We start from the raw sequence: 26,770 nt of genomic DNA, 5'->3' as shown, positions 1-26,770 counted from the left end.
GGAAAGCTGTAAGCAGGATGAGCTAGGTCTCATGGATTTTCTTTATTTGGCCTTCTTAGTTATATCTACTGATTCTATAAAATGTAAGTTCCTAAAAGCAAATGTAGATCTTTAATTTCACTTACTCTAGTAGCTACAGGACATTGGGTGTTTCATGATTCATGAGAAAATAGTTTTCTAATGATATAACAGAAACCAGTTTGTGTAGTATATCTGATCCTTTTTTGCACATCAGTGCTACTACCATAAAGTTCTTAGGTTTTATTGCCTCGTTTTTTTCTGGCAAGTTACAAGGTCACTTGTGAACCACTTCATCTATGACTAGATATGAGTGTGTTTTGTTTAAAATAAGCCTTGAGGTTTTCCTTTCTTAAAATAAGGCCTATTCCTTATACCTTCTGAAATGTGAACTGTATAACCTGGAGTCTCATGGACTGTGTAAGCTCCTATCATTTGGGGCTTGATGCTCAGGAAAATTACTCCTGCTGATAGATTGCATGTTCTTTGTTTTTCATACTTCCACAAGCAAGAGAGAAATATGACTGGGAAGCTCTAAATTCTTTTGCACCTTACTATTTCTTTTTTGTCAGAAATGCTTTGAGGTTTTTTCCCCACTTACCATAGTTTAACCCCAGATGAAAACCAAGTACCACCCAGCCACTCTCTCATTTCCCACTCCTTGGTCCTCACAGTGGGATGAGAATCAGAAAAAGGTAAAACCTCTGGGTTGAGATAAGAACAGTTTAACAATTGAAAAAAAAGTAAAATATAATAGTAATAATAATACAAAAAAGGAATAAACCCCAAGAGAAACAAGTTCTGTGCAATACTGTTGTATAGCACCCACTAACCAATGCCCAGCCCTGTGATCAGCCCCTCCCAGCCTACTCCCATCATTTTATCTCTGGGGCATGGCACTCCATGGTATGCAATATCTTTTTGGCCAGTTTGGGTCAGCTGTCCTGGCTATGGTCTCTCCCAGCTTCTTGTGCACCTGCTCACTGGCAAAGCATGAGACACTGAAAAGCCCTTAACTGTCAGCACTGCTCATCAACTCAAACATCAGTGTGTTATCAACATTCAAATCAAAATACATCACTGTACCAGCTGCTCAGAACAAAATTTGCTCCATCCCAGCAGAAACCAGGACACCACTGTTAGTAAGTATTCTACAGATTGATAAAACATTTTTTACTGTAATCTGTAGTGAATTAAGTGAGTCATTAAACTCACAGCTTATATTTAAACTAGGATAGGGCTGGACTGCCACCTCAGATAGCTGTCTCCATTGCTATAGTTGCATGTTTCTGCCGTATTCCTTGTTTCTTAACGTCAGCAGTCAGGCAATCACATTGTTGCTTTGTCCAGTGTGTTGCTGAAAACTGGCTCTTTACCATTTCTTGGTACTGACTTGTTGACAAAGAGAAGCCAGTGTTGCCAGGGACTTAGAGTGCCAAAATGTCCATTTTAGTGACAGTGCAGTCATAAACTGATTGAAATAATAAAAATACGAAGCCCCTTTTGTCCTGGGTGTGCATGTACAAAACCAATGTGTGTGGAGATAAGCATTCGCGTCACATTTGGCTTATATATGGTTAAATGTTTTGCACATTTTCTTAATACAGGTACTTCTTTCCACTTTCACAGTCCATTGGGAATGTGAACTGTGCCCTTGTTCTGGCAGCAGTCATTATTTGATCTGTCTTCCTGTTTAAAATTCAGTCTGTGATCTGACTTGTTTCTGATGATAGCTGCTTCACATTAGCTAGATGCCTGAGTGATAACTTGAGTAATGTGTCTCCAGCTTGTGGCAGGATGAAAACAAAACAGTTTATACACTTCACTTGAAAGATAAATCTGACAGGATATTGAAGAATAACAAGTAATTTTTGCAGAGACGTAAGAGATGTCCTTTGCTGTATGTTTTTTTAGCTTTTAATTTCAAACACCATGTGAAATATACTGTGATAACTTAAATTCCCCTCTACACTTCTTCATAAAGCATGCTCTGTTTCAGCACAGTCCAAGACCAAACTCCTCCTTAATCTGTAGATATTTTTATCAACTTGCTGAGAGTGAAAACAAGATTAATTAATACCACTGATGAATAGTTTGGTGCTTGTCACTCAGGACAATGCTACCTTTATCATTTTTCTTCTGTAGGAAATCAAAGGCAAATACAGGAGTTACAAAACAAACACTCTCAAATGAATATTTGCAGTGTAAACTAAATTACAATGACAGAGAATGCTTATATGTAAATCCTTAAGAACCTTGAGCAAATATACTTCTTTTTCTCTTAAAAATCTGAAATTGTGTTGATAATCCAAATGGAAGGTCTCCTGGGGTGGAGTGGAAAAACTCTGTAAGTCACTATATGGAAATGCTTGAAAAAATTACTGTATTGTAAAAAGTAACTTGCTAAGCTCAAGTTCCTTAGTTATCAGCTTCCTTTGTCTTTGTAGCAAACAGACTGGAAGAATTAATAAAGGAATTAAAACAATTAATAATTGTTTTACAGTAAAAGGCTCTGCGAAGGGTTACATAGCCTAGTTTGACTGTGTCTAAATGTACAATGGTCATGATGGCCTTCAAGTCTTTGGCAGTGGTAAGGATGGCTGGGATGGGTAGGTCTTTCTTGTGTTGGCAGTGGCATGCCCAGAATTGAATTAGTTTTAAAATGCTGTTCTCTTTGTAGCCTACAGTTTGCAGTGGCTGACTGCAGACTGGTACCATTGCCTTTAGTTGAGTGCATTTCTGATAGTATTCTAGAGTCTCTGTGGGATGCTTTCCTTCTTAGTCCTAATGTCTACACATCCACATACACTCCCACACACCCTGGAAAGTCTTCAGAATGCTATCTTAAAAGTTTTCGTTTGCCTCTTTAAGTGTAGAAATGGCTTAATAAGGTCAATACTGTTTGTACAGCAAACCCAGAGCAGGATTGGCAACAGCCCATCAAATAAGTGAATTGTAATATCCTTTTTAATGTCTTCATTACAATTATGAAATTAAAATGTAATATCCTTTGATGTATATAAACTTTTGTTAGGGGAAGGCTAATTAAAAACAGTACCATGCATATTATTGATTATTGGTGACAGAAGACAGTCATTGTGGTGTCAGTCTGAGTTTGCTAAAATGGAAAGACTACCAGGAAGAATCAGATAGTGTCATGGAGAAATCCATATCAGTCTTTACTTCCAGTGTTTGAAAAGGATTTTAATGATCATAGCATTCCATTGAAATAAGTCTTTTGTTGACTTGGTAATCTGCCTGATTTGCAACATTTTCATTTTTTGGGGTTTTTTTTCTACTTAGCTTTTGCAGCGTGATTGTTTTAATAGTTGGAAACCTTACTGCAAAGACTGATGTGATACTCCTGTTAGTATTTCCCATGTTACAATCTCTGCTTGCTTTTTTTTTTTTTTTTGGTACCTTACCTAAAAGTTCATCCTGTTTTTAAAATCTGGTCAACAGGAACTTCCTATTAATAATACTGCCTTGAAATTACATATTTTGTTAATATTGACATTCTTTTTCATCACACGAAAGTACTTGAAGAACAAAGCAAAAAATGATATATTGTGGATATACAAAAGGTTGTTAATGAAAATGGTGTGGTTTCCAGTTTGATGCAGTTTATTTTTTGTGTTATGCTGCAGGTCTATCAAATGGTTTTGGAGATGAAAGTAAAGAGAGAGCATTAGATGATACTCCAGGAAGAAAAGTTGAACCTCGTCGTCGCTGTGCATCAGAATCTAGTATTTCATCTAGTAACAGTCTCTTGTGTAACTCAAGGTAAAACTGAAATATGAAATACAGATTTGAGACTGGATATATCAGTTTTCTATAATGCTTGTGACCCACGTTGGAGGATTGCATAAAGTTTGGAAAAAAGAGTGTATTTCAGTTTTCTCAGTTATGTCAGATCCAAGATACCTTTCAGGATTGCTGGGATTCTTCTGTTGAATTCAGGTTATTGCATATCCAGGCAGTTACATTTTTAAACTGACTGTGCTTCTCTTGCTCTGTAAAGATACAGATATGTTTTTGCATATAGTATCTTGGCTTAATTGCCTTCCTAATCTGGAACACTAAAAATGCGTGTGTTTATTTTTGTGAGGGCAAGAGGGAAGCAACTTACAAAGCAGAGTCTTGTACAGAAGAGGTAGTTTGATAGCTTTGGAACTGTTGTCAGTCTGTGGGTTGCTGGGTAGGTACTACAGTGTTGATAGTAACTCTGTACCAGCTATTGACTTTCTCATCATGGAGTCTGTTGTTAAAGGCAGGACTGTCAGAATGAACACTTCTGCCACCATTGATGTCTCCATCACCAATGGTGTATCTTCTGAAAGAACACTGATTTCTGGGTAAAGGTAGCTGTCTCCAGTCCTGGGCTGTGAGGATGGGACATACAGGACAGTATAGGGTAAATCTGTTGGACATAAAAAGAGGACTTTATTCATGTGTTCAGGTTAAGGGAATGGTGTTAATGCAGTCATGTCAAACAGGCTTTCAGAAATAAAGATTATTTACTATTGCATCTATTTAAAATGTGATATTCTAGATCAAATTGTCAGTATAATTGTTGTTCACATTCTATGATTTCTTGAAACTCAAGTGTGTAGAAAGCTAATTTCCTGTTTTGAGTAGAGACATTTCACAATTGAAAGACTGGAATTTTTAGTGAAAAATTAGAGAGAATAGTTGTGTTTTCTGTGTAGTAGAACTGTTGGAGCAATGAACCTGTCTTTTGCTGATAACCAGGCAATTCTGTGTTTGAAAATAATCAGAGGTTTGGCTTTTATGTTGTTTGTATTTGTTACTCAAAATATTTTTAGAGTTTGCTCCACTGATTTTACTCTGTACTGATGAAATTTAAATTCTCGTTCAAAATTTTGATTTATAGTGAACAATGTTAATTATCAAGTAATGGTTTTAATATTAACACTTTTGTAGTTTTAGTCTCCCGAAGTGTGGTAAAGGTAAACCTGCCCTGATACGGAGACACACACTGGAAGATCGAAGTGAACTGATATCTTGCATTGAAAATGGAAACTATGCCAAAGCAGCAAGAATTGCAGCTGGTAACTATAAATAATTGAATTCTTAATAGTATTGTATAATTTTGTCCATTTATTTGACATATTCTAACATTCTTATTTTAACTGCTTAAATACATTAAGCCTTCTGAGAGTGTTGTTGATATCCTTCCAGAAACTACTGAATTCTGCTTTTGACTCTTTAAAGACTTTTTAAAGAATCTGACTCTGATTTTGATTAATTTTCTCTCCTTAATTGAGGAAATAAAGAGGTTTTGAAATAAAAAGAGAAGATGTGTTTTCTTTTGCAGATCTTGTGAAAGAAAATTAGTAATCCTCTGTGCTAGATTAGTCACCCCTTACTACCATGTGGAATAAACTGACTAGGAAGAATTCTGAGGCTCTTACTTGTATGTACACCTGAGAAGTCTGAGTCTGGCTGCATGCATCCTGTTAGCTTGTGTATGATTTTCTATTCAGTATTAAAATACCATTTTCTTTGCATCTGAGAGTAGTGTAGATTTCTGTCTTATTAGGTGTCCTGAAGAAGAGGACTCATACTGTTTTTATGTACCAGATACAGTTCTACATACTTTTTTTTTGAAACAGTCTGTAAATGAAGGATGAATTAATTGAAACAGTCATGGCTCTTTCTAACTGACACGTGAATACAAAATGTTACTAACAGAGCAGAGAAACAGAACTTACTGTGCAGAATGACTGAACTAATTTTTTTTAATGTGATCACTTTAAATACTTTTTTATCGCTATTTCTACTTTTAAAAGATCTTAATCCACTTTTTTACCCTGGTATGTTTTGTAATGTCAAGATAGAACATGCATCTGCATGCCACCTTCCATTATAAATAAGCATGCCCATTTGAAATGCACTTTCTCTCAGCAGTAAGTATTGCCTGACTGCTGAAAGAAAGTGCAGCTGCAGCCCTTCAACTGTGTTTTGGTACCAGGTTTCCCCATACAAGAAGTGCTGCCTGACCTTTACAGCCTATGAACTTGGATAACTATTCCCCCTTTGATCACCACCCCCAGTTCCATCTTGCGGTTGTAACTCACTGTCTTCTGATCAGTCTCTGGACTGTATCTAGGGGACCAGTTGTGGTTTTAGTTGACTGAAAGGCTTACACTTGTCACAGGCTTCAATCAATTGCTGAGCAGCAGAGAAGAAAATTGAGGATTCTGTAGAAGTGCCCAGTAACTTAAACTCAGTTGTTTGTTACCTTGCTTTTTGAGAAGAAATAAAACACTAGTGCTGCTGCCTGGAAACCTGTTGACATTTTTGAACTTGTCTGCAGGAAAGGGCAGAGAGAGCAAGAAAACTTGTTAAAAATAAATGGAAATCAAAATGCAGGTTAGAATTTAGGCATAACAATAGACAGGTGTACCAGTATTGCTGAGTTATGAGGTGCTAATCTCAGTCTGGGTATCCAGGTATCCAACACTTGGAAATATATACCATGCAAATTGCATCTTGAAAATTGTCACCTGTGTGACAGGATTGTCATCACAGTAGAAGAAACTTATTTGAAGTACCATAATTTTATGTTTTCTTTGGAGCTTTTTCAAAGGGAAAGATTTTTTGGAATTTGGCAAACACTTCCTAAGAACTAAGATGTTTTAGATATGCTATTTCTAGAAGTGTCTAAACTCTTATTCTTTATCTGTAGGCTTGGAAAAAAGTATTAGTATCATGTAAAGAGCTCTTATGAATATTACCTTGTTTTTGTTGGTATGTGTGTGAAAGTTGGTATTAGTATTCGGATTCTAGGGATCATGAGCTATTGATTAGGAAATCAGGAACTGCAGATTTGCCTGAGGTTTCATTCTGGAACATTTTAATTTTATATTTCTTTGTTCTTAGAAGTTGGGCATAGCAGTATGTGGATTTCAACTGATGCTGCAACATCTGTTCTTGAGCCTCTAAAAGTAGTATGGGCCAAATGCAGTGGATATCCCTCTTACCCAGCTCTGGTAAGTGCCCAGCTTCCAAGAAGTACAGTGCTGACTGTTTCTGGTCTGAAAAGATCATGTGCAAACTTAAGGTAATTGGTAAATTCCCATTCAGGTTGAAGAAAGGTGGCTTATTCTGCCCTGTGTACTATGCACAGAGTTTGTAAAGTTACTGCAATAGCAGATTTTAAGTCAATAATTTCTGCTCCCCTGCCAGGCCTTTGAGATGTGCAATACTGCTGTGTTGTGCAGCTTAGCCTCCTGCAGCCACTCGTAGCTCCCTGGGGGTGGGAGGGGGGAGTTGGAAGAGTGCAAGTGAGAAAAATCTTGGGTTGAGATAAAGACAGCTTAATAGGGAAAGCAAAAGCCATGCAGAAAGCAAAACAAATTCATTCACCATTTCCCATGGGCAGAAGGTGTTCAGTCATCCCCAGGAGCACAGAGATCCTTTACGTGTGGCTTGGGAATACAAACACCATCACACTGAATGTACCTTCCTTCCTCCTTGTTCCCCCAGCTCTATATACTGAGCATGATGCCATATGGGATGGACTATGCCTAAGGTCAGTTAGGGTCAGCTGCCCCAGCTGTGTCCGCTCCCGACTCCTTGTGCACCCCCAGCCTCCTCACTGGTGGGGCAGTGTGAGAAAGGGAAAGACTCTGTGTAAGCATAGCTCAGCATTAACAAAAACATCTTTATGTTGTCAATGCAGTTTTCAACCCAAATCAAAAACTTAGCCCCATACTACCTACTGTGAAGAAAATTGTCTCTATCCCTGCTAAAACCAGCATACTTGTCTCAGTAGTCATTGTTTCTACATTATGTGTTATTTCTGCTGCAAAATTAGTATAAAAATACTCTTGATGCTGCAGTTCATTAAAGAAACAAAAAACTCAATAGCTGGAATAAACTGACTGATTGCAGCCAATTGTGAATGATGTACTGGAAACTTAAAGCTGTTGTTAATAGAGGAGATATATATATGTGTGTGTGTGTGTGTGTGTGTTAATAAAGGAAAAGCCAGACACAGCTCTGCTTACATCAAAGCTTGCAGAGAAAATATTGAGGAATTGTTTGGGTTTAGGCTTTTATGGTTCTATGAACAGTTCATACACTGGCTGGATTTATATACGAGTCTGCACAATCATGACTTTTAATATGTGTGTTCTAAAGACAGCTTGAAATGTAATCATACAGAGACAGGTTAAAACCTCTGGAGGTGGCATTCAGAGCACTTGAGTTTAAGTACCCTCAGTGGGTGACTCAAAGACACTTGGGTCAGCTTCTGAAAATTTGATGATTGTCTCTTGAAAGATGTTAGCACTAGATTTAAGCTGATGAAGACAAAAGGGTTCCTTTTCTGCCTTCTCCTTTATGTCAGCATTGGTGTTTCTGAGGGATAAGTTAATTGAGGAGTTAAACCTCTGTCAAGAGAAGAAAATTCTGATTTCTACGAGCTCTCCACAGTATTAGCTTTCTATTTATTTCCCTAAGTCAGTTTATTGTGGATTAAGATTGGTTCCAGTGTGGATGGTGGAAAAAACAGGAGTTCATGGAGTAGAAGATGGGTGGAACAGGCATGGAGTAAAAACCTCTCTTTGGGTGGAAGCTAAGCACTTCATAATGCTCTGAGCTGCCTGCAAAGGAGTTTTTCCATCAGGATGGTTAGTTTAACATGAGCAGCATTTTCCCTCTCTCCCTCAAGTTTTGTTTAGAAAGACTTTTTGACTGTAACTGCATGTTTTGCTGAAGACTGAGTCATTAAATTGGATATGCAGGATATTTGAAAGTTACAACTTTTTTTCATTTTAAATTTTTGCCCCAGAGTTTGAGTATGGAGGATGTATTTTACCAAAATATTTATACCTTAACATAGGATGGTTCTCTAAGGTACGTGAATTTCAAACCCTAAAATTTGAGGCCAGTTACAGCTTCTAGAAATCGTGGTTTGACTTTTTCATTCTAAAACCTGCTTGTCAGTACAAGTTGTACTAAGTGGAATTCAAATAGGACTTTTAAGAAAAACTGATATGGGTGAAAATTACTTTTTTCAGCATTTTCAGTCAAATCTGCCACTAGGTCTTCACTATGCCTAGTCAGCTTATGTCAGAAAGTTGTATGTAACAAAAAGTCTGTTTATATCCAGTGGCTGTTTAGTTTATTATTTATTTCTTGTTAACTTAATTTGTAAGACCTTATTAAAATGAATTGCATCATTTTAAAAATGAGGAAATGTCCTCTCTTCTCTCTTACAGATTATTGACCCTAAGATGCCTCGTGTTGCTGGCCATCACAATGGTGTTACTATACCAGTGCCACCTCTGGATGTACTGAAAATTGGAGAACAAATGCAGACCAAATCAGATGAGAAACTATTCTTAGTACTATTTTTTGACAACAAAAGAAGTTGGTATGTTATTGAAATGTATTGTTTGATGCAGTGATTTAAAATTTTAAGAACCTGTACCTTTGATCTAGAAGAAAATTGAAACATTGTATTTCCATGGATATAATTCCAATGGAAGCATGAATTTTAAGGTTAAAATTTCATATTTGAGTCTTATTTCTGTACCAAGGTATATATCATCACTGAAAGATACCTTTTTACTGTCAGTTTGGAAGAAAAATATTTTAAGTCATCAATGGTCTTTTTTATTTACAAGCAACTTTCATTTATTGACCTGATGAAATTGCTTCATAAGTTTTTTAATAGTCTAACATTTATCTCTATTATCCTTCATCATTGCTTTCTGAATTACAACACTTCTTCTCCCAGTCTGCTTAAGTGCATTTTCTTTGAATTTTTGACCTCTCTTTAACTCAATGCTTTTTTAACACTTTCACTTAACCTTTTTTTTTTTTTTTTCATTAAACCTTCCCTATTTCCAATTATTTTAGCATCAGCAATATTCTGTGTAGAGCCTGAAGGGGGATAGTTCACACAACAAAACATTCTCTTCCCCTCCCCCATGGTCTTTAGTTTTAGGGCTGGTGGGGTTTTTCTGGGGAGGTAGGAGGAGACATAAAAGGTTTTTTGGTTTTCTTTTGGTTTTTAGGGTTGTTTTTAGTTTTGGTGGGTTTTTTCTAGACATGGAAGCTTCTCATCTATCTTTCATCAAACTATGTATTTCTTTTCTATGTTCTCTGTAGACCCTCTCCTCTCCTAGTTTCCATACAGGTCAAGCTAACTTTAAATCTCTCCATGTCTCATTCTTCTCTTGAATTTGCTTACTTGTAGCTATCAATTTCCTTTTTAGATGATTATATGTGGCATTGAGTGATGCTGCCATTCTCCTGTACTTTGTGCCAGTACACTATCACTTAAATAAATTTCTGCTTAAAATTTATAACTGATGTTTGCTCTTCTGCCCCTTAGATTTTTTTGCATAATTTTTCTGTTCTTCAGTTATTTTCTTCATTAATTGGTACTTTATCTTAAGTATCTTTGTTCAGTTGCTCAGGATTCCATAAGATCCTTCATTCTTCTCCCTTTGTTTGCAGAGAACATCTGCATTTAAACATACTCAGTCTTGTTTCTCTTTTTATTTTTCCTCTTACTGGTGTTGCCAATGTAATGCATGTTTTCCCTGGTCAGTTTCTTAATAATTTTTCTGATTGCTTCTTGTTCTGGGAAGTCCTCTGCAGCTTAAACTTTTCTGATTTGTCTCTATTTGCAAGTGGTCCTAAATTGTGTAAATATTGTGCAAAGTTGTCTCTAATGGGTACTCTGCATAGATGAACAGGAAAAGACTCAATACTTCTTCCAGCCCCTTTCTTCCCCTCCACCCTGACCCCACCAACTTGTTTTGGTAATGATTCTTTTATTGTGATTATTTTGGCAGTCATAATTCCATCTCTGTTGTGTCTCTAAGTCTTGAACCCCTGTTTGTGATTTTCATTCATTTGCAGGGTATCTGTCACCTCCATTCTGTGATACCAGTGTCTATCCCCTATGGATTTTCATATTTGTTTCTTCTTCCCTGCTTATATCTGGAAGACTTGCAAAGCTTTCTTTTAAAAATACCTTCTTAAAACTTCCTTTGATCTGTATTAAAACTGATAATGGTTCGACTGATGCTTTTCATGCTGTTATCAAACTGTCTATGTCCTTGCACTGACTCTTTGTATTTTATTTCAGTGTGTGTGCTCAATACAATAGGGCTCTAGTTTAGAGTCTTTTAGGAAAATTAAAATATTTCGATAGCCAATTTTATTTATTTAAAAGAAAATTTTTGAAGATTTGACTCTCTGATTTCCTGCTAGTTTGGCTTCAAATGGTTTCCCTCCCAAACTAATGTTTTTATACAAAAGGAGGGCTTCTGCCTTTTGCAGGATTGGCATTGCAGACTGCAGTAGCATATCTTAAATATATTCATTAAGTGACTTAATTTTTCTTTTCCTCAATATCTCTAACTTTGCAAAACAGGTTTACAATCTACCTTTATGAAAATGATGTAAATTTAATTTATGCTTTTAAAGTAAATATTTAGAATGCTTTAACTAGAAGAATGGGATGTAGAGCTTTTTCCATTATCACTTCTCCATGCCCAGAATTTGAAGATATTTATGGAGCTTGAAACAGAAAAGTACCCTGAATATGGAGCCAGTGGGATTTCATGCTGCAGGGTAAAAGCATACTAAAGCAGAACTTCCTTGCCAGCTTAGCTTTCCCCATAAAGAACAAATCGAGATGCCTGAAATGTAAGGCAAAAATCCATCATACGAAACCTCCCTGTAATAATGGAAGGGAAAGAATGAGGAGAAACAATAGTGTGCCAGGTGAATCTTGAGCCTTGTCCATTGTTAGTTGCTGCTGCCTATTCTTTTAGTATTTTAGGCTAAGTTTTTTCTGTTGATACTTAATCACTAAGTACATATCACTCAATACATTCTCTGTTTTGTGAAGAGATTTTCTTAATATTTCATGTTCTTTAAATATTTAATGCAAGCAAGCACTATCTTAAGAGGTGTTTTATTGTTTTGTTAAAAGTGGTAAAGCTGATTTGCAATATGAGAAACATGGCACAGTAGCCCTGACATTTCTGGACAGACTTCTTGATTTTATTCTAGATTTAACAGATTTGTTTTTTACCCTTTTCTTACAGGCAGTGGCTTCCCAAATCTAAAATGGTTCCCCTTGGGATAGATGAGACCATAGATAAGTTAAAAATGATGGAAGGACGGAACTCGAGCATACGAAAAGCAGTAAGAATTGCTTTTGATCGTGCTATGAATCACCTGAGTCGAGTCCATGGAGAACCAGTCAGTGACTTCAGTGATATTGACTAACAGAGATTCTCTAGCAAGGCATGAAAAATACCACAGAGACTTGAACTCTACTAATGAACCTCTTTGTCTAAAAGAATGTATTGAAGATACAACCCCTTAATTGTTGATTCAGTGGCTGAGTTCTGCAAACTTGAAATAGTTGAGCAATTCTTCTAAATCACCATTGCCATATTGATTAATTATTTTATTGTGTTGTAGATTGGAGGATTTTCCACTAAACCTGTTAAAATGTCTTGTTCATAGTGTTCATAATTGTACATAAATGTATATTCAACACTTAACTTATTCTGATTTTAGAAGTAGCTCCTTAATTCCTTTTATAATTTTGTTGGGGAGGGAATTGGTTTTTGTTTTTTTCCATGCTTTTTACTTTTTTCTTTCTTTCTTTCTGAGGTTGTTACCTAAGCACCATCTTCCAGCTTGAGGTGTTTAGTGGATCTTAAAGCCTAATATAAAAATGGCATCAAATATATGTTTGCCTAAATCATATACAGTATGGTGCTGCTTGTATCATTTCTTCCTTGGTCTGTAGCTTCTGAAAAAGACTTCTGAATGTTTGTGTAAATTGTTGCTCTTTGCACAAAGTACCACATATTTAAGATTGATGTAAATTTACAATTACAAATATGTATTTTAAGAAAGGAAGTTGCATTATTTTGGAGGGTACTTTGTGAGAAAGACATCAATAAAAATTATACTATGTACATCACTTGCAAATCACCAAAAACACTCCATTGTTGCCCAAAATGACTTGAGGTTGTTACTGTTTTAAACAAACCTGGCTTAAAGCCTGCAAGCACATTATTTCTTTCAAAACCATATCCCATTTATCTCTCATTGGTTTAATTTTGTTGATATGTGTGCCTCCCTGTGTTTTATTTATTGTAGAAAATGTATTAATTTGCTTTATAATGAAAAAATAAAATTGACAAATATATTGATATGCATTTTTATACAGGCACATGAGAAGACAACTTGCTTTGGGAGAAAAATGTATTGGAAATTGTAAAAAATAACTTGATGGTTTGTGTGTAATTCGGTTTTTTGGTAACTTGTAATCTTTTGTTTCCAATGAGGGGATTTATGTAACTTTTAATTTAGAACACTTTGGTAGCAATAGAAACTTTGGATACATTTTTGTATGGTACATGTGATGTATATAGAATTAGTACTTTATTTTTATTTTTAAGAAGTAAAGCATTATGTTTGGGCAGGGGGAAGAAGGAGGGTGGGTTTCCAGAACTGCATTTTTATATTAAAAAGAAAAAAAAATAAAGTCAAGATATTGATTGTTGTAGCTACTTTATTCCTACCTTCACTGAGATACTGAATTTGTAACAATGAAATGGCAAGGTATGTTTGCAATGTGATTTATAATGGCTCCATTATTTATAAATGCACTGTGTTTGAACTCTTTTGCAGTGATATCGTAAATACTGTACCAAGTTATATAATATGAAACACCAAATAATGCATATGAATGCACGAAGTATTTATGCCCAGCTTTTTTATAAAGGATTAGCAAATACAGCAAAACCAATACTTTTTAAATCTTTTTTTTTAAAACTTCATTGAATAGCATACTTCATTGTTAAACCTGCTTGAATCTTTATTTTAAAGGGACAATTACTTTTTAAATAGTTTTTAATGTTTTTATTCTCTATTGTTTGTAATACCCCCGTAGAAGCTTGAAATAAAATTTCTTTCTCAACTGTAAATTTTGTCCTGAATTTAGCCCCTGAGATTTTGCTGCAGTGCCCATTTTCTTACTCCATGACTGAGCTGTTCCAGAGGCACTGGGCCAAGAAGCTGCATGTTCTCCTGTGGCACCCAGCATTGTCCTTACTGAGCCCTTTGCATAGGAGGTATTCCACTTAGCTGAGACCAATTGCCTGCGATGGACCCTGGTAATTAGGAATGAGTTGGATAAACTTCACAAAAGATCAAGCTAATAGTTTTCTCAGACTTGACAGCAGATACAGCTTTAGGGAGAGCAGGTACCCTGGAAGAACCATCATTGAGGTATGCTGCTCTGATGGCTACAACAGCCACATCAGTTAGAAAAATTAAACTCTGGTTGTTTGCTTTTAATATAATGACTTCAAGGATCTGACATGTAATCATGCTCTTCTTTAAAGGGAATGGAGCCTAATTTGGGCAGTGCTGAGACAGTAGAACCACTTGTCATCATTAGGACTCTGTTAAAGGTATTAAAAAAAATACACTGAATCAGATTCTATTTCAGACTGGTTCCACAAAATGTACTCAGATTTTGTATGTGTAAAACTAGCTAACGATTCACAACCTCGTTTTGGTGCACAGAGAAATGGGCCTTTTTTCTGTCTTGGACTTTGGAAATCTGAAATGCAGTTACAACAGAGGTTGGAAGGTGACAGTACTTGTATGATAAGGATGTTGATACCTGTGAAATACAAAGTGCCAAAAAAAAGAAAGCATTGAGTTGCAAAATGATTCTTCGGAAGGCTTCCTCTGTTCTCAGTTGCCTCGCACGCTAGCAACATTGCAGGGGGGAAAGAGCTCCTTTTTGCAAAACTATAAATATTTTTGAACGTTTTTTTAAATCACATTGTCAGGAAAAGCTGTAGTTTGAATTTTGCTCAGATTTCTGAGTCATTTTATGACTTTTCTGTTCAGAGATCATTGCGTCAGTTCTTGGAGAAGGAAAATGTGCTGCCTTCATCTTAAAGGGGACTGTATGCACTTATGAGAATTATCAACTGGGAAACTTTACTGATTAAAAGATGCTTGTTAAGTATCCTGAAAAAGCATGCTGCGTCTTCTTCTGGTGACACTGACATGAAAGGCTCATTAATTTTTGTTCTGGTTATGCAGTGGAAACTTCAGAAATTCTTCCCAGACCCTGCCGAGAGGAGGTTGCAGCAGTGTCAGTTGCTGTTCCCATACTCTCTGTGATGAAGTCCAGTATCATGCAGTGGCTCTTGAGATTGGGTTAAAGTTTTAAATAATTAATCAGAAATAAATAAACAAAATAGAGTGGAAATTAGTATTGTAATGAAGAGAAAAACTGGAACACCACATTCTGGCTTGCCAGCTTCTTTGGAAGTGTTACAGTTATAAGTACAGGGTGTAAGTTTGCACATTGACTGCTCAGTTCTGGTGTGATCATTTCCTGTTAATCGAAGTGTGAAACCTACATCATCAGTTGAAACAATGTGAAAATGTCTTTTATTGTATCAAAATATGAGCAATTATTGTATAAATATTTTGGGGGAAAGTGTGACTGAAGGATATGGTTTTTTTTTAAAAAGTTTGTTACTGATCTCAGTGATTTTTTGGGGAATGTCGTGATTTTCTGTCTTTTACACTAGAGGGAGCAATGCACACAGACCATCTACATCTGCAAAATAAGTATTCCATTTTTCCTTTTCAAAATGCTGCTATTAAAACTTACTGCTTGAAAACAGTAAGTCTTTTTTGCTTCTAGTGTTTCTAGTCCATCAAAAGTAGCTTTTTCTGTTCTTGCTGCAAGTGGGCTGATTCAGGAATGCTTAATTTTACTAGAGCTAGTACAAGGACAAATAGCTCTGGATTTTCTGGCTCTCATGTCTAATTGCAAGTGACAGATGAGTAACTTCTTACACTTTCATTTAGTTGTTGATTTTCTTTTCAGTTTCATTCTATAGTGTTAGAAAATGACTCTGAGATGGTTGCTGCTGGTAGCACAGTGCAAGTCAAACACATCAATTAACAGAAATACTCAAGTTTGGAAGTGAAGGTTCCAGATGAGAGTTGCTCTGTCCTGCAGCCTGGCAAGGGGAGGTTGTCTTGAGGATGTGTGCCAGGGAATCAAATAAATTCATCTCAGTCTTTTGATCATATGGGTAAAGGTTTTTGCCTATGTGAGAACAAACTTACTCACCCCCACCATATCTGTAACAGAAAATTAAGAAGTAAAATGTAAATGGAGGAGACATTTACTGTCCACATCCAGCTTAGCTCCATTGTGTTACCTTGTTGGGATTTTTGTTTAACGTTCAGTTGCTATGACTTGCCTGTTGTATCAGTACTTCCTTGAAAGATTTATTTCCTCTAAAACTTTAATGTAGAAAAAGAGTAAATTCAATGTAATGGAAGTTTGGAAAATAATATTTTGGAATAGCATGAAGTTAAAAAACTTTATTTAAACATTTGGGAGTTGGTATTTGATGAGAAGGGGCTGTAAATTTATTTTTACCTGCCTACTTACTCAACTTTTATTGGCTGTGCACAGAAACTGCTATCAAATCTCTGATGGTCAGGAAAGAAAATACAAGATGTCAACAGCTGTACTTTAACACTCTTAATGAGCATTTTCAATTGTTTCTATGTGTTAACCAACAGTGCAGTGATTGCAGTCACCCCATTCTATTTTCTGCTTATACTGCATGGAGAGAGGTGACAGAATAAGAATTTTATTTTCCTTTTAATAATTTAAAATATTATTTAAATTTTTTAATTCATTCCCATGATATCACATATCTTCTCATCACGCTGCTGCTCTGCTGCCTTTGTGCTGCTCTGCTTCTTTTTATGTTCACAGTTCCTCCAAGCCCAGCTCTTTTTTTGGTCATTTTGATCTGTTTTGAAGTCTTCACTGCAGCAAGCCAGCACTGTCAGCACACCAGGGAGGTCTCCACCTACTGGGCTAAAGTGGCTAAAGTCTGGCTGTACCATGAAACTTGTAGGATTTTGGGACTTTGAAGATTGTCTAATTTTTTCAGTGTGAAGAGTTCACAGAGATATTGTAGCACTGTAAATTACTTCAGTTGTAAGAAAACCAATCCTGTCTTTTTTTTTAGGAGTTATTTAAAAATATTTTACAAATAAGGTGTGTATAAAGTGTTGCTGCTTAAGATTTTCTGTTTAGCACTTCTATAAGGAAAATGTTCTGAGGAAAATAAGATAATAAAATTATCTTAATTTAAAATAACCATAAAACATAATAATTAATGTAATAGCTATAATATAGATATAATATTTAAAATATGAATCTTAAAATGAAGAAGATAATATGTTGTAGAACAAAGGGATCTGCTTTATTTACCACAAGGTTTTATTTTCTAATAATTCTGATTTTTAATGCTGCTTTAATAATAGTCTCTTGTTCCTCAGCTGCTCCTCTTTCACTGAGAATGACTGACAGCAAACCAATACTTGTCAGGAAGCACGAAACAGAAAACGCAAGATATCACACAGAGGAGAGCAGACATTTGGACAATCCCCATCCAGGTGCTCAGTGCACCAGTGCTTCCCTTGCACAAATCACACAGTGCAGGAACTCCTGGGCAAGCAAACAAGCATCCTGCATGGATTTGACATGTGGCCATTGAAGCAGTGGGGTAGAAACAACTGGGCATTAAAAACCAAACAAAAAGCGTAATAATTTTGGGACAGGGTAACCCTGCAACAGCAGGTCATTGTCCTTCATGGCCCAGAAGGTCTCTTCAATGCTGTGTTGTTAACTCTCAATTGTTAAGCTGCCTCATGACAGGTGAATATGACTTTTTATCTCATTTTCTTAAGTCTAATTTTACTATCAATTATTTTCCTTTCTCTCCCCCCCCAATTACATATATTAAAATAAATTCAGAATAAATAATCAGAATTAATGGTTCCCAGGATGAGAGAAGCAAACATGATGTGGTTTTTGCTCTCCTTTTCATTACTTACTCTCATATTCTGTTTATTATTTACTTCATGGTATTTTGTACTGTTGTGGTGGTGTTTATACAAGCCATATCATGAAGAGATATAAAAAGTTCTTGTTATATAATGATATTTTGAGTAAATAAGATGTGTCATCCAATATTGTAATTTCTTTCTAGTTTTCAGAAGACCCTCTAAAATGGGCTGAAAAATACTTCTCATCAAAATAAAGAGCAAGAGAAAACTGCTAGCAGTTAAGAGAAGTTACTGAATTTGATTTGTCATAGACTACACATGTCAGTCAGAAAATACAAGGAAAAGGTAAAGAAAACTGAAGAGGTAAAGAACTGAAAAAAATAAAATGGTTTTTATTTTAAAAGCCCTAATTTCTAGGCAAGGAAAAAGAGGCTGCATAAAAAATGAGAGCAGGATTCTCAGTTTAGAGTTAGAATAATTAAAAAAATAAGGTCAAAGACAGTAAGAGCAGCAGATAGTCACATGACACCTCCTCCAGAGCCTTGTATGTCAGAGACTGTTGATGCTGCTTATTACTGCAATTGTTCAAAGTGTCTATCAAGTCTCCCATGCTTCATATAAGCTATCTGCATAAATATAAACCTTTAACACTTCCACAATAAAAAGTTTTAGTTTTGAAAACTCTGGTCTTATTTTATATTTAACATTCAGTAGTTTCATTAATCTTGGTTAGTGTGACACTGTCTTCTGTGTCCAAGGTTACTAGAGTTGGCAGTGATGTATTCAGTCAGGTTAGGTGCAGCTAATGAACTACACAAGTCTGTTTTATTACCTGTCTCTCTAAAAATTACTTTAGGGGACAGCCTGAAGTTTGTATTAGCTTTTGTATTCAACGGTCTTTAATGTCAGCTCACTGTGTACAATTACCAGTTAAAGAACAAACAGCCCTGAAAGTGAAAACACAGTTGCAAGGCTGAAGCTGAGCCTGTTTATAGCTGTTGCATTTGCAGCAAGAGTACGCAGGAAACCTTTGCAGTAGATATTGGTCCTCTCAAGCACACATAATCAAATTACCATTTTCTTTTCTGATATTCATGGGATCTGCTGTAAAAGAAGACCACAGGCTGTTTGGTTATAAGTTTAGATAACCTTTTACTGATTAATTTGATTATAAACAAGAGGGAAAACAGTTCCAGAGCAGGACAAAGCAATACATGGCTTCGTGCTGCTACTGCTACCATTAAATTAGTTTTGGTAAAACTCCTGTTGGTGGAAATTGAGTGAATTGTCCAAGGACAGTAGAAATTCAGATTGTTCAGGGCCACAGAGAAGGCCTGGGACAGAGCTAGGAACCAAACTGAATACATTTCTGCCTTAGTGACGAAATTATGTCTTTTTTAATCAGTTGATAGACTTGGAATTTAATCACAGGCTCAGCTTGTCAGTGAATTTTGTCAGGAAAGGAGTGTTGGACTGACCCCAGCTAGCAGCAAAGCAAAGCAGAGCTACTCCATCATTCCCTGTGGGATGTGGGAGTGCAGAGGAAGAGAAAAAACGAGCGAACTTGTGGGTCAAGATTAAACAGCTCAACAAGTGAGCATGGAATATGCCTTTGGGCAGTTCAGGTCAGCAGTTGTGGCTGCATTTCCTCCCAGTCTCCTTCCCTCCCCCAGCAGAGAGGCAGAGTGAAAACCAGAAGGACTTGGTGCTGTACAAGCACTGCCCAACAGGAGCCAAAACACTTGTATGTGTCCAACACAGTTCAGTCACAAATCCAGAGCACAAGACAATATCAGCTGCTGTGACATCCCAGCCAGACCCCGTACAAAAGTTTAAGATTTTTTCCAATTTGCTTTTGTTTTGCACCAGCATCAATGGTCTTGTTACAGTAAATTTTGATTTTTATTTTAAGGCAGAAGTTCTCTAACCTCTTGTTAGAATAGTCAGCAGTGCTGTAGGCAGAGCAGCCCTATGGGGTATGGGAGACAGATTCCCATTTCATCCTGTGGACACTGAACATGGGCAGTTACCCCAACCAGCCATCCATTCTGTAAATAGGAAGCCTTTAACAAAGCCTTGTTGAAATGAATATGCTTTAGTGAAAACCAAATTTTTTACAAAAAGCAGGTTAATAATGATATCAAAAAGTTTTGCTTCAGTACAGTTGTTTATCTTGGTCTCTTATCTACCCATAAATCTTGATACTATCTTATTTCTGTATTGTAGATATGAAACACAATATCAAACTTTCTCTTTAAAAAAACAGATACTAAATGATCTAAATCCATTTACTGCTATTTGACTGCTGGTACCAGTTGTTCCATGTCAATCTATATGGGTATGCTATGATAGTATTGAAATAAACAGTTCCACTGTGCATTCTGGGAATGCTTTTGGGGACTACCAAAGCAAATAGTGTGTGTAGTTAAAGAGTTTAAATTCATCTGTAATGTGTTTGAAGTTATGGGGTTTTACCAGTCTCTGCTTCATTTAGAAACTCCATTCCCATTTTTTTATGTCCTGATAAAAATATGAATGTTTTAACATTTAATTTAAGTTAATTTCATAGTGCTAGATCTCTGGGCAAAAAAGATGACAGGTTGTTAAGTATTATTCCCTAAATACATGTTGAAGTAGTAAAAAGAGAAAAAAAATCCTTATTTTGGAAAAGTGGAGGCACTAAGTTTTAATCAAAGGATAGAAAGAAATTAGCACAGTGGTCTTTGAGGGATTTGAGTACTTAATTCTGATGGATGAGCTGCTCATTTAGTACAAATATACTGCAAAGAGAAAGGAGAACTATGTTAGGCATAATTTTTCTTGTGAAAAGCTTTTCTTATTAAGACCAGCTTATTGTGAAAGCACAGTAAAATGATAAACTGCGCTTATATATTTCGCAAACATAATTAATTTTCACTAAATGAGTACAACTTTAGTTAAATAGTTTTCCCTCAGAAGCAAAATATAGATACCTTAATTGGCTGAATTTTGCCCAAGCTTAAAGTTTGGGCTAAAATTCAGGTATCATAAATAAAAAATTACAGCCATGGACCAAAACTTTTGCAACAAAAACTAAACCTGACTCTTATTCAATTAAGGTTGTTTGCTTGCATGTTTACTTGCTTGTGTTTTGTTGCTCCCCCTCCTTCTGCTCATCCCTTATAATTTCTGATAATCTTTCCCAAGGGTGGAACTGTAAAAGTAACTGCTTGGAGACTGAGATGAAGAGGTCGTGGCCCTGGTTTACATTTTCTGTCTTGCTTCATCTTTCAGATTTCTTAGGGGCCCTTTTAACAGTCATGGTCAGGTTTCCCTTGAGTTGATTTTCTTTATCCTCCTCTGCTGTGAGAGAGGAAACAAAATTGTTAACTCTGAAGGAAGTGAACAGACTGAACATCTTCAGCATGGGGCTTTTACCATTGCACCACATGAGATTAAGAGGGTGCACAAGAACCAGTTTATGTGGATCCTGCTCTGTGCACCCAAACTGGCCTGCTGAAGTAGGCAGGCTGAATTCTGGGCAACTAACATTTACAATTGCATGACAATACCTATCTGATATGAAATTTTAAATTAGCTGCTAGGTTGGATTTCTTATATTACCTATTTTAAAACAATACATATTACAGACAAATACAAGTCTGCAAAGGTGCTGATTTCCAGACAATATTCTGCAACTAGCAGTTCAAACAGAAGAAATATAGACAAATAATGTCTAGTCAAACCAGGTTATTCCTCAGTAAGTATGCCTGCATTCTGCAAAGTAGAACTGACTCATGTCCAATTTGTTTTGGTAAACTAATGCTTTTTAGATAGAACCCTCTTTTTGTATTATGGATCACTTGTAAAAAATATTATAATATATAAAATCAGTTCTTTCACTCAATTTATTACTATTTGCCATGGTTTGATTCATGCAGTTCACAAATGAGAGGGAGTTTGCTCTGAGTGCCCTTCAACTGTAACTGAAGTCACAGAGTTGACTGCTAGTGATGCCTCCAGGATAATGTAGACAATAGCAATATCAGTAAACCTTTGGCAGAGAAAGATTATAATGTTCTAAGACTAAATAATGAAAATTAACTATTTAGAAGGTCATGGGAATCTCTAGGGTGGGACATAATTAAATCCTGACTTGTTCTCAGAGGAAGAGTTGCCGGCAAAGGATAAATCTAGGGCATTAAGCTTTAAACAACTTTTCTGTTTTAAAAAGTTTGTTTTATCAAAAAAAGATCACTTGCTGAATCCCATGCTTGCATGAAATAGAGAATTTTTGACACTGGCTTTGAAAATTAATGTTCTGGAGCCTATTTAATCCATTGTATTGGATTGGAGTGGCAAGGTCTTAGTAGCAGAGGGGCTACTGAGGTGTCTCCTGTGAGAAGATTCCAGAAGGTTCCCCCATGTCTCATGAAGCCAATGCCCTCTGGTTCCAAGACACTTCTGGTGCTGCCCAAGGCTGAGCCCTCCAGTGATGGTGGTGGTGGTGCCTCTGGGAGAACAGGTTTAAGGAGGGGGTGAAACAGCACCACAACAGCTGGAAAGAGGAGTGTGAATGCAGGAAAGAGCCCCGCAGTACAAAAGGAGTTGGAGGAGGTGCTCCAACCAATGGAGCTGGATTCTCCTGCAGCCATTGGTGCCCATGGTGAGGCAGCTGTGCCCCTGCAGCCCCTGGAGGAGACTGATGCCAGGGAAGGTGCATACTCAGAAGAGGCTGTGATCCTGCAGGAAGCCCACTCTGGAGCAGGCTCACAGGGAGAGGAGCCCAGGCTGGAGCAGGTTTGGTGGCAGGACTGGTGACCCATGGGAGATCTACACTGGAGCACAGCAGGAAGGACTTTGGGGTGGGACCCTGTGCCAGAGCAGGGGAAGAGTGTGAGGAGTGCCCTCTCTGAGGAGAAAGGAGTGACAGGGATTATGTGTGAATAATTGATGTGACAGCCCCCATTCCCCTGTGCTGGTGGGGAGGAATTCGAGAAATAGGGAGCAAAATTGAGCTTTGGAAGAAGTGAAGGGTGGGAAGGTTTTTTAAATTTCTTCTGATCCTACTTGGATTCAATTGACAATAAACTAAACTAATTTCCCCAATCTGAGTCAGTTTTGCCTGGGACCTTCTGATCAAACAGCTGAGTAACCTCTCCCTGTAAGTGCTGAGTGATATCTCCCTGTCTTAATCTCAACCCAGGAGCCTTTTTTACATTTTCTCTCCCCCATCTAGTCGTGGAGGGGAGTAAAAGAGCAGCTTGGGTGCCCAGTCAGATCAGGCCCCCACACCTACCAAGGAAGCAACCCTGATGGTCCTGGCAGTAACTATGCAGGATGGATCCGTGAGATAACTCTGTGCCTTGCTTGAGTTTGCCAAGGAATTTGAACACAGCCATGCAAACACTTCCACTGCTACCCTCATGTCTACAGGGCAAGCAGATACTCGTGGCTTTCTTTTCTGGTGGAGCTGCTCAGCTCTGGCAAATTTCAAACTGTTTCACAAAGACTCACTCTGTAAGCCAGGTTACAAACACGAGATCGAAAATGTCAGGATTCATTTCTTCATAAATATTTAATTGATTATTTAAAGTGGAATAACTTTAGCAGTGATAAAGACCTTTCTCATTACAGGCAAAATAATTAGCCATGAGGATTCAAGCTTATCTCTGTGACTTTGCTTTGGAACAAGAAAACTGTGCTGGCCCAAACAGATCCTGTAGTCACCTGACAAAGACCATTAATTTCTGGTTTTCAGTCCATATTTTATGCAATATAATATGTACTGGAGGCTTAAAACATGCTGAAAATGGACAGGTCTCCTTGCAGACTTTCTGAGGCTTTCTGGAGTGAAGGGCATCTCAGCTAAGCAATAACTCTATAGATTTTAAAGAACTTTTGGTGAAAAGCTTGGGTTTAAATCAGATATACAATGTAGATACTTCTATTACTTTCATAGATACTTCTATTACTTTCATTTCTCTTACTTTGTTATAGAGTTTTGAAGTAAAGGCATTGAATTTGAATTTGAATTTTTAAAACTATATGAATAGTCTTCTGAAACAAATAAACTTATTTATCTGAAGAATGTTGTTTTCCTAACTGTCATTTCCTTGCAACAGAAGTCCTACCCAGGTATTCATTGAATGAGCAGATGAGCAGACAAGTCTGCCATGGAAGGATTAGAGTCTAATGCTTTAAGCTGCTACACTTCAAACGTAGAGCTGAAATGTACTGCTGGATCACTCCTGCTGCAGAATTAGCATAATTTGGGAATGTCATTTGGTGACCTTTTTATTTATGTTTTCAAATTTGTTTTGTTTAGGCCACTGGCAGAGTGCTATTATTTCCCACTGTCCACAAGCTGGCCAGCTAGAACTAAGTTCTTACTTTTCCTGCTTCTGAGGGCTGCTGTTTCTGCATGCTAATTCATCACTACCTGTCCAATATATCAAAATGCATTTGCTGGTTTTCTCTAAAATTTACTGAGAATATTGAGTGACTTTCCATTAAATCAATATTTACTGGACTGATGAGCTGTAAATCCATCTGTCTGAAGCATATGTGACCAACACAGCACAATTTGGAAGGATCTGATGCTAAAGCAGATATTTCAAGGTAGTTGCTCTTCTGCTGTTAATGAAGACTTTAAAGTGAGAACAGATCTCAAAGGCTGAGTGGTGGCTGTTTTATCAGTTTCAAAATAGTACAGCTATGCTTTCATATTTAAATAGTCAGTTGGAATCACAAGGCTGCAGGACTAGGTAGAGTAGAAAGGACTCCTGCTTCACACGGAATAGAACAAGCAACAATTTCAGGTATCTTGAGAGTAAATGCCAAATGAATCTATTCATCTCAATTTTTGTAATTATTTGCAGCTCTCTTGTTGAGTCTGAAGCAAAGACTTTAAAAGTTTACTGAGGTCTAGGAATAAGAAACAGTAATAATTAAAGAAAATGTTGTTCTGATGAGTGCCACCTGTGTAATTCAGTTTATTTGTGTCTGCCCATGCAAGGTAAACCCATATGATGTGATTGGGTTCCAAAGGGAATTTTCATTCCTGCTGAGTGCTCTTCATGTTGCACAGACCTCTGAAGTGGATCAAAGCTAACAAATGGTTCAGACAACCTCTAGCCATGTCCCAAGACCCTTAAAGGGCCAAAGCAGCATTTCTGTTCCCCCTCCTCCTGATATGTATTGACATAAATGAGGGGGATTTATTGTAAGATATAAGGCTATAGAAAAAAGCCAGCAAGGAATAGTTTAGTTGTTTTAAGCTCTGCTACCAGTTTTGCAAACACCTGACAATTACTGCAGCTTTTTGACACTGCTGGTCTGGATGATGGCCAGGACCTTCCCTTGCAGTGTGATAACACAAGTCTGACTGCAGGGTTATGGCTCACATAAATAAGATTTGCAGAAAAAGAGACCATATATGCTTAGCATGTGCATTTTTAACAACAACTGGGTGAGAAACCTCCAAGATAATTTTCTCCTCGTGAAGTTACTCTTCTAGTCAGTTCTTTCCCATCCCTTTCTTGCTCTTAATTCTCCTAACAGTAGCAACAGGAAAAGGAAAAGCAGATCAGCCCTGCTGTCCTCATCCTTTGGGAGGTTTCATGCAGTGTGAAGCTGTCTCTGTGCTCAGACAATAGGAAAGATTTCATTTTCAGCAGAAAGAGTATCTGATAGTCCAGCCTTCTGGTGGTGGTTAACTCTGAGAAGCCAGAAGTGAACCTGCAACATATAAAAAGTAAATTAAAACAAAACAAACAAACAAACAAACAAAAAACAAACCAAAAAAAACCCCAAAAAACCAAAAAAACCCACAGCAACAACCAAAAAAACCCTCCAAAACAACAAAAAACAAACAAAAAACTTATTTCTGCAACAACTTTTGTGGACAAGAAGGAAAAAACAGGCTTCAATTGCTGCCAAGATGCATTAAGAAAAAAGCTCCCTAATACTGATACTTTCAAAGCTCAGGTTGAGGTGGCTGACAGATTTTGTGGAGTTGTTATAATTTTATATGTCAAGAGAGTAATTAATTAAACTATTTCAGGTCATTGGGGTTTTTTTTCTCCCTCTTTTAGTATAATAATATTTAAATTGTCTTTTTCTTCAAATGTCATTGTGGTTAAAACTTTTACATCTGATGTGAATAATTTTTACTTTTCCCCTCTTGCAGGCAGTTAAAGAGAGACCAATATGTTAAGTAAAATGTTTCCAAGTGGAAAACTACAAAGGCACACATTAAAAAAGGACCAAGGTTTTAGAACTTTTCAAATAAAAAGACAAACTATTTTATGGGATGTAATTACCATCAATACTTCAGTAATCAGTGACAAGTAACACAGATAAGTAATATTCTTATTTTTGGTGGAGTTTTTGTTTGTGGTAAAAAAAGGAAAACATCAAAGCTAAATGACTCCATGGAAACTGCAGTTACTCATGCTCAAGGCATTCAATTCACATGATCTGTTAAACACAAATTTGTTTTAATTTGAACACTATTTTTATGTTCCTGGTGCTATCCATATTTATAACATTGATACAAGTATTTATAACAAGTCTCATCACATTTCTCAATATTTTAATTGTAAAATACTTAATGGTACTGACATTTAAAATAACATATTCAGTATTACAAATAAAACTGAAATTAATAGAGTAGAGGCAAGTCTAAGAACATCTTTATACTTACAATGACATTGTGTAGCACTTTATTATAATTTTAATAGGAAATTATTTCATTATTATAGGTTTGCTATCAGCTCATAAATGTACCCTGAACAGGGAAGCTGTGTGTGGTTGAAATATAAATCTTTTACCCTAGCTTGAT

The 26,770-nt window shown here is 36.7% G+C and overlaps 2 protein-coding genes across 12 annotated transcripts in view; one reads left to right on the top strand and one right to left on the bottom strand.

The window, feature by feature from the left end:
• BRD1 (bromodomain containing 1) overlaps window positions 1–13,609 on the top strand; it is a 66,611-nt gene extending 53,002 nt beyond the window's left edge. For 10 of the 11 annotated variants that reach the window (XM_050988027.1, XM_050988026.1, XM_050988025.1 and 7 more), the window contains 5 exons: window positions 3,666–3,801; window positions 4,963–5,090; window positions 6,925–7,034; window positions 9,270–9,424; window positions 12,120–13,609. In XM_050988027.1, coding sequence (XP_050843984.1) covers window positions 3,666–3,801; window positions 4,963–5,090; window positions 6,925–7,034; window positions 9,270–9,424; window positions 12,120–12,303 — 713 coding nt within the window. In that variant the 3' untranslated portion in view covers window positions 12,304–13,609. The remainder of the gene's footprint in view (window positions 1–3,665; window positions 3,802–4,962; window positions 5,091–6,924; window positions 7,035–9,269; window positions 9,425–12,119) is intronic. The other variant, XM_030238061.1, reaches the window with a different exon arrangement.
• ZBED4 (zinc finger BED-type containing 4) overlaps window positions 1–26,770 on the bottom strand; it is a 914,269-nt gene that overhangs the window by 79,002 nt on the left and 808,497 nt on the right. The gene's annotated exons all lie outside the window — the stretch shown is intronic.

Source organism: Serinus canaria, chromosome 1A, assembly GCF_022539315.1.
Source record: "Serinus canaria isolate serCan28SL12 chromosome 1A, serCan2020, whole genome shotgun sequence".
Taxonomy (NCBI): Eukaryota; Metazoa; Chordata; class Aves; order Passeriformes; family Fringillidae; genus Serinus; species Serinus canaria.
This window is presented reverse-complemented; position numbering and strand designations above follow the sequence as displayed.